Here is a 13569-nt window from a genome sequence, read left to right as displayed (position 1 = left end):
TAAGTTGGGATCTCATTCGGGATATTGCAGCACGCTCGCTGCGAGTCGTCGCCGGGTGGCAAAAAGAGACACAACAACTGATTTGGATGATGAGGGGCGGAGGGGATTGCAGCAAATAAAGAGGGCTCAAAACGCAAGAGAGAGGGAGGGAGGGGGGGAGTCAAAGGAGCGTGGGAGGCAAGGGGGGATGGATGGGGGAAGAGTAAACTAAGTAAACAGGAGTGCGGGATGGAGGGAGGAGGCGGTTGCCGTGGTGACTAAGAGAAACCAGAAAGCTCCAGGAGGAAACGACCTGTTTCTCCTTCATTTTGTCTATTTTCATCACCGACACACACACACACACACACACACACACACACACACACACACACAAAGAATACACATGCGCAGCTGACACACACACACACACACACACACTCACACACTCACACATAAATGCACCCAATGCCTACACACACACACACACACATACACAAATGTGCATATGCATGCACACACAGGCAAAAACTCTACCACTGTAATGTCTTCCTCTCTCATGCTATCTTTATCCGCTCTCCCTCTCTCTGTACAGTCCTTGCTACCTCTCCTCTGCAGTGAATGAGCTGACCTGACAGTGCTCCTCCTCTGCACTGAGTGCTGTGAGTCTCTCTCTGAATTATTTAAAAGCTGGGACCCCCACAAGTGCTTGTCTTCCCCTAACACCCCCTCATGCTCTCCCTCTCTCTCTCTCTCTCTTCTTTCCTCTGTCCCTTTCTCTCTGGCTGTCATTCTGTCTTCTGGTGGCGGCAATTACTTCCTGTGGTTCTGTCATGTCTGGTCAACACTTTGATTAACAACATACAAATGTGATTTAGGATTCACAGACTGATCACCAGTGTAAGACAACGATTACTTATTACTATACTTCTTCAAGAGTGTATTTTTGTATTTGAATGTTGTTTTGAGATGTGTAGTTACTTTTCAGATGAAGATTTTATTTCCCAAACATATGGTCATCTAATGAAATATGATATGTTGTTAAAGACAGAGTAATCTGTGTTGTAAGAAGGACCCAAAAGTCACACTAAAAGTAAAGATGTGGTGTTAAAATATTACTTATGTAATGGTGAAAGTCCCAGACGAAAGCTACTTAAAGTAAAAGTCTAAAAGCATTTTGATCTTAAATGTACAATACATGAATACTCTTTGTAAGTATCCAAAGTAATATTCTGGCAGTAACTGTACGCAAGTGTCAAAAGTAATTTATACATGTATTTACATATATGTATATACTGTATATTATCTGATCCAATATTCAATGTTCTTTGGATAATTGGAAAAACCAAAAAATAAATTGATTTAATCAGCAAAGTAAGTGTCAAAAGTACAAGTCAGAGTAGATGCATATATTTACATGTATGTGCACTGAATACTGTGGGTCAACTGATTATCGGCCTGAGTGAATCAGTGTTTTTTTTTTTAAAATCCGATTGCCAGTTTTTGTCTGCAAAGTAACCAGTTACTAATGTTATCAAGTAAATGTTTTGGAGTAAAAATTACAATATTTTCCTCCAAAATGTAGTGGCTGGAAGTAGGGGCGTTGCCAGACACTTTCAACTGGGGTACGTGCCCCGGTAAACATGCGCTATGCCCCCCTGTAAAATTCCAGATGAAATTTCACATATAGTCTATTTTTCATCACAGACAGTTTATGATCACAGAATGGAGTAGTTGACATCTCCTGTGACAGGTGAAAGCAGGAGAAGATGCAGGTGGACAGTCAAGTCAGAGTGAGGAAGTGGAGGAGAGAGACAGATGAGAGAGAGACAAAAGACATGAGGGACCATCACTTCATCACACTGAGGGAACAGATTCCATAGAAACAGATATATCTGTTGAGGAGGACACTGGTCAGACGCAAGACTGACCGGGGGGGCTGTGCCCCTGTAAAGCTGCAGGCCTAGCAACGCCCCTGGCTGGAAGTATGAAGTAACAGAGAAAGGTCCTCAAAATTATACCGAAGTACATTCTTGAGTAAATGCACTTAGTTACATCCCATCACTGAGAGTAATCCAATGGTATTAAAAGTAGCTGATAAACGCTCTGTGTCAAAAAATCAGTTAACACTGTCATTTTACATCACTGCATGTGTCTCACCCCATCATAACTCAAGATACTAGCCTGTTTTGGATTACAGTTTAACAGAATGTAAACATATGGATTTAAATTACTCCTAAAAGCGCTTCTATGAAGAGCTGTCTCTGTTAAGGCCATACAAAGTTGCATAATGCACCTTTAACGATTGCTATTTTGCTGAAAATCCTTCCATAATTTTGCTCACGTCAAATTTGATGGCAGCACTCTTATTTGTATTTAACTTTTTGTACTTTGATATTACTAGCACTAAATAAGTGAAGGATCTGAATAATTCTTCCACTACTGACATATTACAAGCTCATATACAGAATTTATGCAAATCATCGGTGTCCAGTGAAAACACTGTGTCTCTGATGTGTGTTGAAAAACAGTCCTGTTTCTAGCTACGTGACGGTGCAGTTTTCAGATTCCCTGATGGGTTTTCTGAATGGTTTATTTCTCTCAAGAAGTCGGGTCACTTTCTCGGCCCATAGTCGAACACCCAAGCCTTCATGTTATCTATAAAAACAAAAAGGGGATGCATTTATTTGACTTTCTAACAATTTATGTAACCGCGAACGAGATTGTTGGTCAGATGGTTACTGGACGCAACATTCCCAAAAAGCAGACTGTCAAACACTGCAAGAATCATGTGTCCAGCACCCGGGGCCTCTTGTTTGTTTTGACCTACTTAGTGATTTAATTAAGAGTACATAGAAGACTAACCACATCAGATCACACGGATGGAGGGAGGGGTGATACTTAGCAGTGTCTGTTTATGTATAACAGTTTGTGACACTCTGGGTCGCAGGATGGCTAAAAACAGGGACGGTGCCTCAGCTGCAAAAACCATGGGCCTTTGCTGAGGTGTCGTCGAGTAAGTCATTGTTCTGGACTCAGCCCTGGACTCTGACCCTTTCGAGAAGGTGTCTTACAATCAATAAAGCGCTTAAAAAAATCTGCTTTTTGAGCTGATGGTAAGAGGAGTGAATCACTTTTTTACTCACTAATTCCTGGCACTGCTCTGACATTACATGTTGCTGCTCTCCATTCACAAACCGAGCGTTCTGTGGGGGAGCTACATTGCTACTATGGCACTATGGCCACGGTTATTCATAGCTCTTTTTATATTGCAGCCTGTCCCTCCTCCCTCTTTTCTCTCCTCCCTCTCCTCCTTCCCCGTAGAGATGGCCCTACCTCACTCTAACTAATCACCATGGCAACCTGGTAATCCCTGAACAGAAAAATCCTGACTCTCTCTCTCTCTATCACACACACACACACACACACACACACACATAACAGGACTGCATGCACACACGCATAAACGCACACATGGGTGCACACACAGACACTCTGATAGAAGCAAACCAATACGCGTGTGTTTACTGGTAAGACGTATCTTACCGCAAACACGCGCCCGTGAGGATAAAGCTTTCATGTGTGTGTCGGCGAGGATTTAAATACACCACCTTTCAGGGCGATGTGATTAAAAGCTATTTGTGTGTACACTATTTATGCATGTGTGCTCATGTGTGTCTGTATTTGTTAACTACAAATAGGTGAGTGCGTGTGCACGCATGAGGTGCCTGCGTCTGTGTGTGTGTGTGTGTGTGTGTGTGTGTGTGTGTGCGTGTGTGTGTGTGCGTGCGTGTGTGTGTGTGTGTGAGTGTGTGTGTGTGTGTGTGTAACTGTAATTGATTTCACACTCAGGTCAATGGTTTCACAGCTACAAGAGGAAAAGCACACAGATTCACTCGAGTTAGTTTCTCATCTCTGTTTCACTGCCTTCTTTTCCTTGGACCCTGCTCAGATTATTTGCTGCCGGCTCGACTATAAATAACACAGTTTGTCTGCAGATAATATGAATTTTATTTACTGCATGAAAGTCTTACAACAATAATATAACAGCACACATCATTGTGTAAAAAAAAAAAAAAAATCTGACAATATCAAACAATCACTTCATACATATGTTATTAAAGGGGCACTATGTAGTTTTGGAGAAGAAATTCAAACTCAGAATCTTAATGTTCACAACATTTATGAGGTAATAATTCAGACTCAGAAATGTAATTGTTCTACATAACTGAATAAACAAGCTGAGGAAAATAAGGTCCAGAACACTGTTTGTAGCTAGAAAGGTGGCAGGGTTCGCACATATAAACAAAGCAAAACAGTATGAAACTGTGTTGTTTTTTAAGGTCAGTTTGTTTAAGCATGAAAAAAATCAGTCAGTGCAGATCTTTCTCTTCTGATCAAAATGTCTTCCCCAGTACTACATAGTGCACCTTCAAAGCATGGGTACATTGGAGTGTAAATCAGGTCAGTTAATTCAAAATATAGTAACATAACCTCAGATCAAGGCACATGTTCACTTTGCGCACTTACAGACACTCAAGCATTTTTGCTGACGGGGCACCGTAATGCTATAAGACCCCTCCCACTACACTAGTACTAATCATCTAATCAATAAAGCTCTTTCTCTTGACTGACAGAGTGGCCAGCAAATGAGCCTGATTTCAGGAGTGATCGATGCGCTGATTGACACGTCAGATGGATGAATGAATATACTCCAATCAGGTGTATTGATCTGGCAGACCATGCCTAACTAGATGGTATTGTGCTAAATGATGAGGTCAGCACCTCGATGTAAGGGGCATCCCGTGAGGTGATTATAAACCTTTCCGCTTGCTTCAGATATCAGATTGGTTAAAGTGAGTGCGGTGCTTCATCATGTGCATAGTTATGGAAATCAGTTTGGTCCAGTGCTGCGTGTGGTCTGGACGCTCAATGGACAAAATAATGGAGCAAGTAAACGAAGAGAGGGATGGTTTTCTTGTTGGGTTTGTGAGTTTTGCGGATTTTAGTTTGGGGACAATGAGGTCATTAACGATGTGATCAATGCAAATTGTAATGCACGATTTTGGCCACTAGGGAGCACACGTGAGAGATACAAACAAACTTATAAAGGTAGTACACAGGACAAAATCCAAAGCAGCATATCTTTGAGTATTTGTGTGCACACGTGTTAAACAAGTGTGTGTCTGTGTGCATTTGTGCATAATTGTGTAATGCGCATGTGTATTTCCGTCCCAGTGTGTTTGTTTGTTCAGTGTGGCCTGGGCACAGGATGCTGCAGGGTCATGTGCTCTGCTCCAGTGAAAGGCAGTCTGTGCGTGCAGTAGTGGTGGACCAGCTCGGGGATACTGGAGAAGACACAGCTACTCTGATCCAGGGTGAAGCCCAGGCCCTTAACGCTCTTAGTCTGGGCCACGATGATGTGCACACAACTCTGACTGGTCCTAATGGAAGAAGACACACAGAGCAAAGATGTTTTGTCAGAGGAGACGGGCTCGCAACTAACAAACACGCGCAAAAGTCGAGAGCGGCCCAAGACTCGAAACATAATAAAGATGTCATAACTAAGAAATGTTCTCTCCTTTCTCCTTGAACGAGGCTGCGCGTGGAGTTCAGTGGATGTGTAAATGGGGTTAATGATGTGGACTCTCAAATGAATGAGCAGCGCACAACAAATGTGCACTGATGCGCATGCACACACGTGCACATACGCACACATACACACGCAATCGCACGAGAGCATTTCAGCCTTTATCCAAGAGAACCTGTTCTTTCTGGCACGTTTATCAGTAGTGTCTACTCCACAAATGGCACACATATTATCATGCACTAACGCCTGAGAGGTTATCACCGCAATGCCAGTTGCCAGCGGCTCAATCACTACTGACATGTAAAAAGATATTTAAAATCAAAGACGCAAATTTGGTTTTCAAGCAAAGCTGTAAAAACTCAGCCGATGAAAACCTGAGCTTGTGATGCAGCCAAACAAAAGTGGGTAAAAACTGCGCTATAAATAAATATGTGCATGTTGCATTATATAGCGTGCATGTACCGTGTTCCACACACACACACACACACACACACGGGCGCACTCACTTCAGAGCGATGGAGTACTTGCTGGTTCCTGATTCGCTGTCTCTCACCAGGAAGCTGGCTTCCCTGCAGCGCTGCAGCTGAGCCTCAGCCTGCTGCCGACTCACACTGCCATGGTACCAGCTTGGAGAGGCGAGGGTGGGAGGGGGAGATGCAGAGAGATAGACAGCAGATCACTGACATATAGCGCGGTGACATATGGAGATAAGTCAGATGTCAAGTTAATGATAGGTGATGATGGCGAGAGAGAGAACGAGACCGGCGGGAGGAAGCAAACGCAGCGACACCAGCAAAGATTTACTGTCGTCGTAAATCAGACAGTCAGATACACACAGTGGACTGGATGAGTTAACAATGTCAGAGGTGAATGCGGGAGGGCAAAGAGATAAATAAAAACGGACAAACATAATGTATGTGGCTGTGTGAGGGTGGAGGGAGGCCTGTTGGGACACAAGGTGGTGCTGACAGTGGCCACAGGTTAGAGCCATATATAAACAGGCTGTATGTGGCCTTCCTGCTTGGAGGCGAAACACCACACTGAGATTCAGCCGTAACATGAGAGGAACAAATGCTAACGTGCTCTGAGCATGTTCCCCGCATGTTCCATCTGAAGAGAAAGGCCATGCTTGTATGAGTCTCTCCAGTCCTGTCTGTGTTCAGGGCCTTGCCTCAAGGGTGCACCTCCCTTTAACGTTTATGTTCACGAGGGTGCCGCTGGCCAACGCTATGAGCTCAGTGATAAATGCCAAATTTCACTTAACATTTTCTACAGAGCCAAGTGTAAAATAAATGTGAGATTTTGGCCAGGAAGCCTGGCAGCCACTGCAGAGTGTTTGACATTGTGAGTCACCAGATAACTTGTTGGAGGAAATCTACTTGATTGCTTTACAACTTTTATAAAAGGGGGGTTGATTTTAAGCCCAAAACTAAGTGTCACATGAACACAAATAGTAAAAGCCAAAGGAAAAGAAAGAAGTATGTGCTCTATCATCAAAACAAAGGCAACACAGAAAGCAGACAGGAAGACGTGATTTGGCACGTTCCCTCTGCAGAGTTTATGAGATAAGCACTTAATAATAAATAAACAGACGTGACATTACAATTTAATCATAACATAAATAATAATAAAGTTAACAATTCACCTAATCTGCATTTGTTTTTATCAGAACTCTGGAGGAAACCTGCACAAACCCATTTTAGCAGTTGGACCCAGACTTTGATTTCTCTATACAGATAGAAATAGCACTTCCTATGTCTTAATATTTACCAAAGTATTACCTCTACCATGGAGGTTATTTTTTCACCCTTATCCGTTTGTTTGTTTGTTTGTTTGTTTGTTTGTTTGTTGGAAGGATTACACAAAATCTACTAAATGGATTTTCACCAAACTAGGATGGAGGATGGGTCTAGGCCCAGAGTAGACCTAATTAACATTTGGTGTGGATCAGAAAAAAGGGATGAATCCAGTTTTTTTTTTCTACATTTTCAATTGTCAAATCAGCGTATTTTGGTGGCTAGTGAGCTCTATGAGTGAGTACAGCTTTATGCAGATCCTAATAAAAATCTATCATTCTTCACATCACAATGGAGATTCAGTCCGTCTGTGTTGTTTTTTTATCCTAGTGGCTGGCTTTTAAAAATTTGGTGAGCTTAAATTACATTTAATGTGGTTGAAAATGTAAAGTAAATCAGGGCTTTCAAGTTTGATACTGGATTATGCTTCTGATCTGACCATGACGGAGGTTTTAATGTCCCATTATATGCAATTGCTGTAACTGTTTTCCAACTATGTGCTTTTTGACACCTTCATATTGTTTTTTGTGCATGATGAATACAATTCTGTGCAGACCTCGCTTTGTCATGTTGAACATTTGCCAGATGTCGCCTGTTTCAGTCCAGAACAGTTTGGGGGCTGTAATCCTGTGATCTCATTTTTCCCATAATAAAATGTAAAAACATCATATTTAACATTTCCCTCCTCCCTCCTATGGATATGTATGTCTTCTCCCTCCTTACCTCTGCTTCTCCAGGGGCAGGCTGGGCTCCACTTTGGCTGCCTCCCCATCCAGGGGGGCACTGGGGGAGGTAGGAGACGGAGGGGAGAGCTTGTTAGGACTGGAGGAGGGTGAGAGCTTGAGGGTGGGGAAAGAGGGAGATGGAGGTGAGAGAGGGGAGAGTTTGAGGATAGGAGAGGAGGGAAATGAGGGAGAAGAGGAGGAGGATGAAGAGGATGGTACGAGGGTTTTATGGTTCCAGTTTTTCTGCCTCAGGGTGTGTTGCTGCTGCTGCTGCTGCTGCTGTTGTTGTTGTTGCTGCTGCTGCTGTTGTTGCTGTTGCTGCTGCTGCTGCTGCTGGCGTCCGGAGGTTGAACCGTTCTCTTTAGTGGGAGAACAATCCACAGCCTCGAACTGAGCTGAAGGAAGCAGGAGAGACAATATCAGCCTTTCATAATAATATTCTATCAAAGAGACACCAAAGTAAACACAACTCTGGAAATTGATTCATCGGGATTGTTTTGTTTCCTCTCTAAAGCAAACACAAAATTGTTGTGGCATCGCTGTACAAATAAAACTCATGGCATCCTTCCTCCACACCCTGAGCCCCCGCCCTTCCCATCATCCCACTCTCCCTTTCTCTACCTGACAGCGCTCTCACGATGTCCTCCTTTCTCCACTCCCAGGGCAGTTCGTACTCTCCGGCGGGACGGACGTCAGACTCTGGCCGTGTGACAGGGATCCACACCCCCTCGCGGTCGCCTTCCAGCCCGCCCTCATATGGCGTGTCGTAGATATTTGGGGGCATGGGCTTTCCCTCTCCTCCCTTCCCCTCTCTCTGGCCTCGGTCCAACAGAACACACACTTTCAGGAGGTCTTTGGAGCCCCGTCTGCGGACCTCTACAGGAGAGAGGTTAAAAGGTGATTAGTTAACAGTATTAGCAATGAGGGATTTTCATTTTGTGCATTGCAGAATTACAACCTGCTGTTCATTGGTTGTTGTTGGGTTTTTTCTTTTTTTTTAGAAAAGTGTTGTCAAAAGGCCAAAAAGGTTCCTCTGTGATTGAATACAGTTTTTTTTAAAACATCATGAATCTGACAAAGAGACAATATAGCCTAGAAATGTCATAAAGAAGAAGTTTCAAAAGAAGCAGGTGACGGTGTTGTGAGTCCTCTGGGAGTGCAAATCCGCACCAAAAGTTAAAAGACCCACCCTCCATCCAAGTGTCCTTGAAATCCAATCAGTAGTTTTTGTGTTATCCTGCTGATAAACAAACCACACAAGCAACCTACAAACCAGCAGATGGGTGAAAATACATCCTCCTTTACAGAAGTAATAATGTAATAGTGAGCTCTCCCATTCTAGTCTAACCCTTTTAATATCAAAAGTATACCCTGAAAATAAACATTCAGCTGCATCTATTACGTACATCCGTTCTGCGAATAAATTCCACCATTATGGGTTTTTATGTTTAGTTTTTGCTGAAAGGGCTCTTGATTTGACTTGTTGGTCATTTAGCATGCTGTAGATCCTCCTATTGAATAATACCATTGCATTATGCTGAGAGTTGTTTTTCTAATAAACCTTTAATGATACAAGTGGGAAGGGCAAAATGGTGAGGTAACCTGTCAGTATACAACACAACACAGTTAAACAGCACCAGCCAGCCCTCAGAATAACCATCAACTTCAATAACCGCACCTCTAAAATAGTATAAATAACAGATAATTAGATCAATTTAAACTTAAATCAAATACAATGTATTGCATCGCTGTTGTGTAAGACTCCATTAGCTCCGATCAGTTGCCTCTAATAAACTTGAAATTGAGTGTTATTCAAATGTAAACTATAATTCAGTTAATTTGCTTTCAACTAATTACACAAACAGTCAGACTTTCATGCACACTTGCTGCAAGCTTGCCATTATTCCTCTTTATAACATTTCTGTCCTATAGCTACAGAGATCACCAGGAAGTGACATTTAAGCTACATCAGAAAAAAGGAGGATATTAAAACTGATCAAAAGACACTTGTATTTCACATTTGTGTATCTTTGAAGTGTCACTAGTGCGATTTGCTCCCTAAATTCTGCTTGTTATGACATGTCGTACATTTTTATTTTTTTTTTGGGGGGGGGTATAACTTGTTGTGTTTCTTTAATGTCTGACAGGTAGCCTGTGAGTCTGCACTATTGTGTGACCAAACAATGGAGCTACAGGAAGAAAAGGTCAACACAGCTGCTGATTGGCTGGCTGTCCAGGCCACTTCCTGGCTGCTGGGAAGTGATTGGGCGAGACCGGGGGGGGGGGCACCTACAGGTTTTGGGAAGGGGTGATGGGGTCTTTCGATTCTCTTCACACGTAAGGGACCATAAAGTATTGTGTGAATGTGTGTGTGTGTGTGTGTGTGTGTGTGTGTGCGGGGGGGGGGGGGGGGGGCAACTTCCTATCAAGAGAATGGGGCAAAGGAAACAGAGGCAGGAGACAGGAAGTTGGAAGAGGAAGCTGCACCCATTGTCCCTGCACAACACTGTTCCTATGGCAACCGCCAGCAGGGTGGGAAGTCAGCAGAGAGACCGAGGGTCTAGTTTGGCTCGAAGTCCCTTTAAAAAGGCTTTAGAAAGAATGTGACGTGCTGTATGTACAGGAAACTAAGCTTAGCTGTGATAAAATTGTCCCTTGGCTTGCATATTATTTATTTAGCAAATCAAAGATGACGTACAAAGATGATTATGAGGTAAATTAATGTGATTCTGCCCTAACTTCATTATATTTTGACAATCTCTTTTACATTAAAGGCAAGACAATCCTTACAACTTGCAGTTTTGGATTGCTTTGAACATATTTTGTCTTCAAAATCAATCTCTGACCAAACAATCTAATACCATGGAGAGCGGTACTAAATCACAAACAGATTTGTTTGACATATGTGCAGTCAGATAGATCCCGACCCCCCTGACCTCACCTGTGATGATGACCTGGGCATCGTAGGGCTCCATGTAGCCATCGTTTATGCCTGCCCTCTCAGCCTCCCTCTGCTCCTTGGTTTTCTCTGCATCGAAAGGATCCGCGTAGTCCTCCAGGATGATCAGCTGTGAAAAGGAAACGAGACGTCAGAAAAGCACAATGCTGGCCTGCTTCAACTATTCATTTACCTGCAGACAAGAGAGCAGGCAGGGGGGGAGAGGGGATCTGATACAGTGTGTGTGTGTGTGTGTGTGTGGTGTCTATGAGTGACGAGTGATGGAGGGACAAGCAGGAATACTTGTGCAAACAGGTCAGCGCATTGTGTTTGCCTGTTTGATGTGACACAATGCAGTTTCACTACATTGTGTTCTTTTGAGAGCGGTGGAAACTGAATACAGAGTTATGAAGTGAGGGAAGACACAAAGGAGAGCACTGACCCCAAGCCTACAATGACTTTAGCTCTTTGCACTGTCTATTGACTTTTAACGTGCTGCTTTTGTCTGGCTTGGCTTCATTCTTTACGGTGAAATATGAAGATGCAAAAAGTGGAACATGGTACTCACCGTTGTTTTAATGTCCGATTTCCCCTTTTCGTTCTCGACCTGCTTTTGTTCACTTATTCCGTTCAGCTTGGGGGTCTTGTCTTGCTTGTCCACTTTGATCATCCTGCTGATGTACGCTTGCGCCAAACTAGAGGTTCTGACCTGACGGTACTCATCTGGTGCCTCGACCTTGGAGTTCTTGCGACCTTTGCCAGTTGTGAGACTATCCCAGACCGTCCCACTAGAACCAGCGTTGTTACGACCCAATTCTATAGCCGAATTCTTCCTATTTCTCCCTGCCAGTAACCCCCCCACTCCTCCATCTTTGCGTGGATTTCCTTTCAGACTGTCACGAGAAAACGAAGGTTTGGCTCGAGTTTGTGGACCAGATTCAGAGGCCGAGCGGACCCTTTCGCTTCCGTTCTTCAGGTTGATGGGGAAATCTCTGAACCATTTTGCCATGGCTGTCTAGGTATTAACACTCCTCGCTTACTTAAAAGTTAACAAATTAACAAATCTGTTATATTTCATACGTTTCGCACCAGCTGCCCCACTTGAGCTCAATTCGAACCGTGCGCAACGGCTCCAACTTTACGCACAGATATTTTACGCACGCCTCGGTTGAAGTAGCCTTGGTCTGAATCCCCTAGTCGCCAAATTCACCACTTCATGCTACTGAACTGATTTCTAGCGTCTGAAACTGTCGTCAACTTCTTGGAAGTCATTGGTCAGTGACTCTTTGTTGCTTTCTGCCCGCTGCACCTGCAGTAACAACTATCCCTGCAGTTTGAAAAGTAGCTTCTGGAGAGCGTAAACTCGAAAGAACTCGAAGTTTTTCTTTTCACCCAGTAGAGATCCCATTCCCGGAGCGTGAGATGATGCGTCCAGTCCGTCGACCAGATGAAGTGACGAGATGGAGAGGCAAGTTGTGAGCGCAGACTGTGGGATGTCGCTGGATTTTTGGAGGGAGGAGCTGTGCGTACGGGACGGGGCAGGAGTTTTACTGTAACAGTCTCAATGGACACACGAGAGAAGTTTCGGAAAATCTCCAAACTTTATCAGTAGTTGTTTTGATACCAATAGACACGTTATTTCCCAGTTTTCATTTCCCTTTCTTTTTTTCTCTTGAATGATCACAGAGAACTGATGAGTTATTCTTTGCCTAATGTGTTTATGCACTTAATTTTATTGATTATGCAACAAACTGCCCACTTAAAGGTGAGTGAAGGTGGTGAAGAGAATTAAACTCAGAATTCCAATATTTACAACTCAGAAATATTTATTTTCCCATGACTGAATAAACAATATGTTCTCAGAGGAAAATAATTATTCAAGAAAAAAGTTTGAAGCCAGAAATGTGGCAGGGTCCAGCAAAGAAAAACAAAGTAAACAGTATGGAATTGTGTTGTCCTTTAAAGTCAGACTCTCCTTCTTTTATGACTCAATAAACTGAATAGACAAACTGACCCTAAAGCGGCACAGTGTAGTTTACGAGAAGAAATTCAAGAGACAAGTTAAATCTGATTGTCTCCAGGCAAGTTTGACTTATTTTTTATATACTTTGTGTGTACACTATGTGTGTATTACAACTCATTGGTCATATTTGTAAGTAAAAGGCAAATCATGTATATAGTGTATAGTGTCTCATTACTATTAAGGCGGCTGTGGGTCAGGGGTAGAGCCAGCATCTTGTTATTGGAAGGTCGCTGGTTTGATTCTCCTGGTCTGCATGTCAAAATGTCCTTGGGCAAGATACTGAACCCCATTCTGCCCCTGATGTGCTGGTTGGCACATTGCATGGCAGCCTACAACATAAATGTATAAAATAATGTAAGTCATTTTGGCCAAAAGCACCTGCTAAATGCCCTAAATGTGTTATTACTACTTACTTTAATACTTTAACTTTTGTTAAAGTGAAAACGTCTTGCTTGCTTTTTGTCCTGCCTGCTCTGTTTTACATTTACTAATCTATAACTCAGTCAATGTTGTTCTTCTCT

At 43.0% G+C, this 13569-nt stretch overlaps 1 protein-coding gene across 1 annotated transcript; it reads right to left on the bottom strand.

The window, feature by feature from the left end:
* Positions 1-3969: 3969 nt before the first annotated feature.
* she (Src homology 2 domain containing E) lies at positions 3970-12501 on the bottom strand. The gene is made up of 6 exons (XM_030393759.1): positions 11594-12501; positions 11029-11155; positions 8709-8963; positions 8086-8482; positions 6073-6192; positions 3970-5420 (listed from the first exon to the last, which is right to left on the bottom strand). The coding sequence occupies exons 1-6, from the start codon at positions 12032-12034 to the stop codon at positions 5228-5230; spliced, it is 1533 nt and encodes a 510-aa protein (XP_030249619.1). The 5' UTR covers positions 12035-12501; the 3' UTR covers positions 3970-5227.
* Positions 12502-13569: the final 1068 nt, after the last annotated feature.

This window comes from Sparus aurata, chromosome 17 (genome assembly GCF_900880675.1).
Source record: "Sparus aurata chromosome 17, fSpaAur1.1, whole genome shotgun sequence".
NCBI classification, from domain to species: domain Eukaryota; kingdom Metazoa; phylum Chordata; class Actinopteri; order Spariformes; family Sparidae; genus Sparus; species Sparus aurata.
Note: the sequence above shows the minus strand (reverse complement) of the source record. Positions and strands in the feature narration are given on the sequence as shown.

Excerpts from the sequence above, each read along its gene's own strand:
- she (XM_030393759.1), bottom strand. The coding sequence starts at position 12,034 with ATGGCAAAATGGTTCAGAGATTTCCCCATCAACCTGAAGAACGGAAGC. Across the intron at positions 8,964-11,028 it reads TGCCCAGGTCATCATCACAG|AGGTCCGCAGACGGGGCTCC; the intron begins GTGAGGTCAGGG and ends TCTCTCCTGTAG. Across the intron at positions 5,421-6,072 it reads AAGTACTCCATCGCTCTGAA|GACCAGTCAGAGTTGTGTGC; the intron begins GTGAGTGCGCCC and ends TTCTTCCATTAG.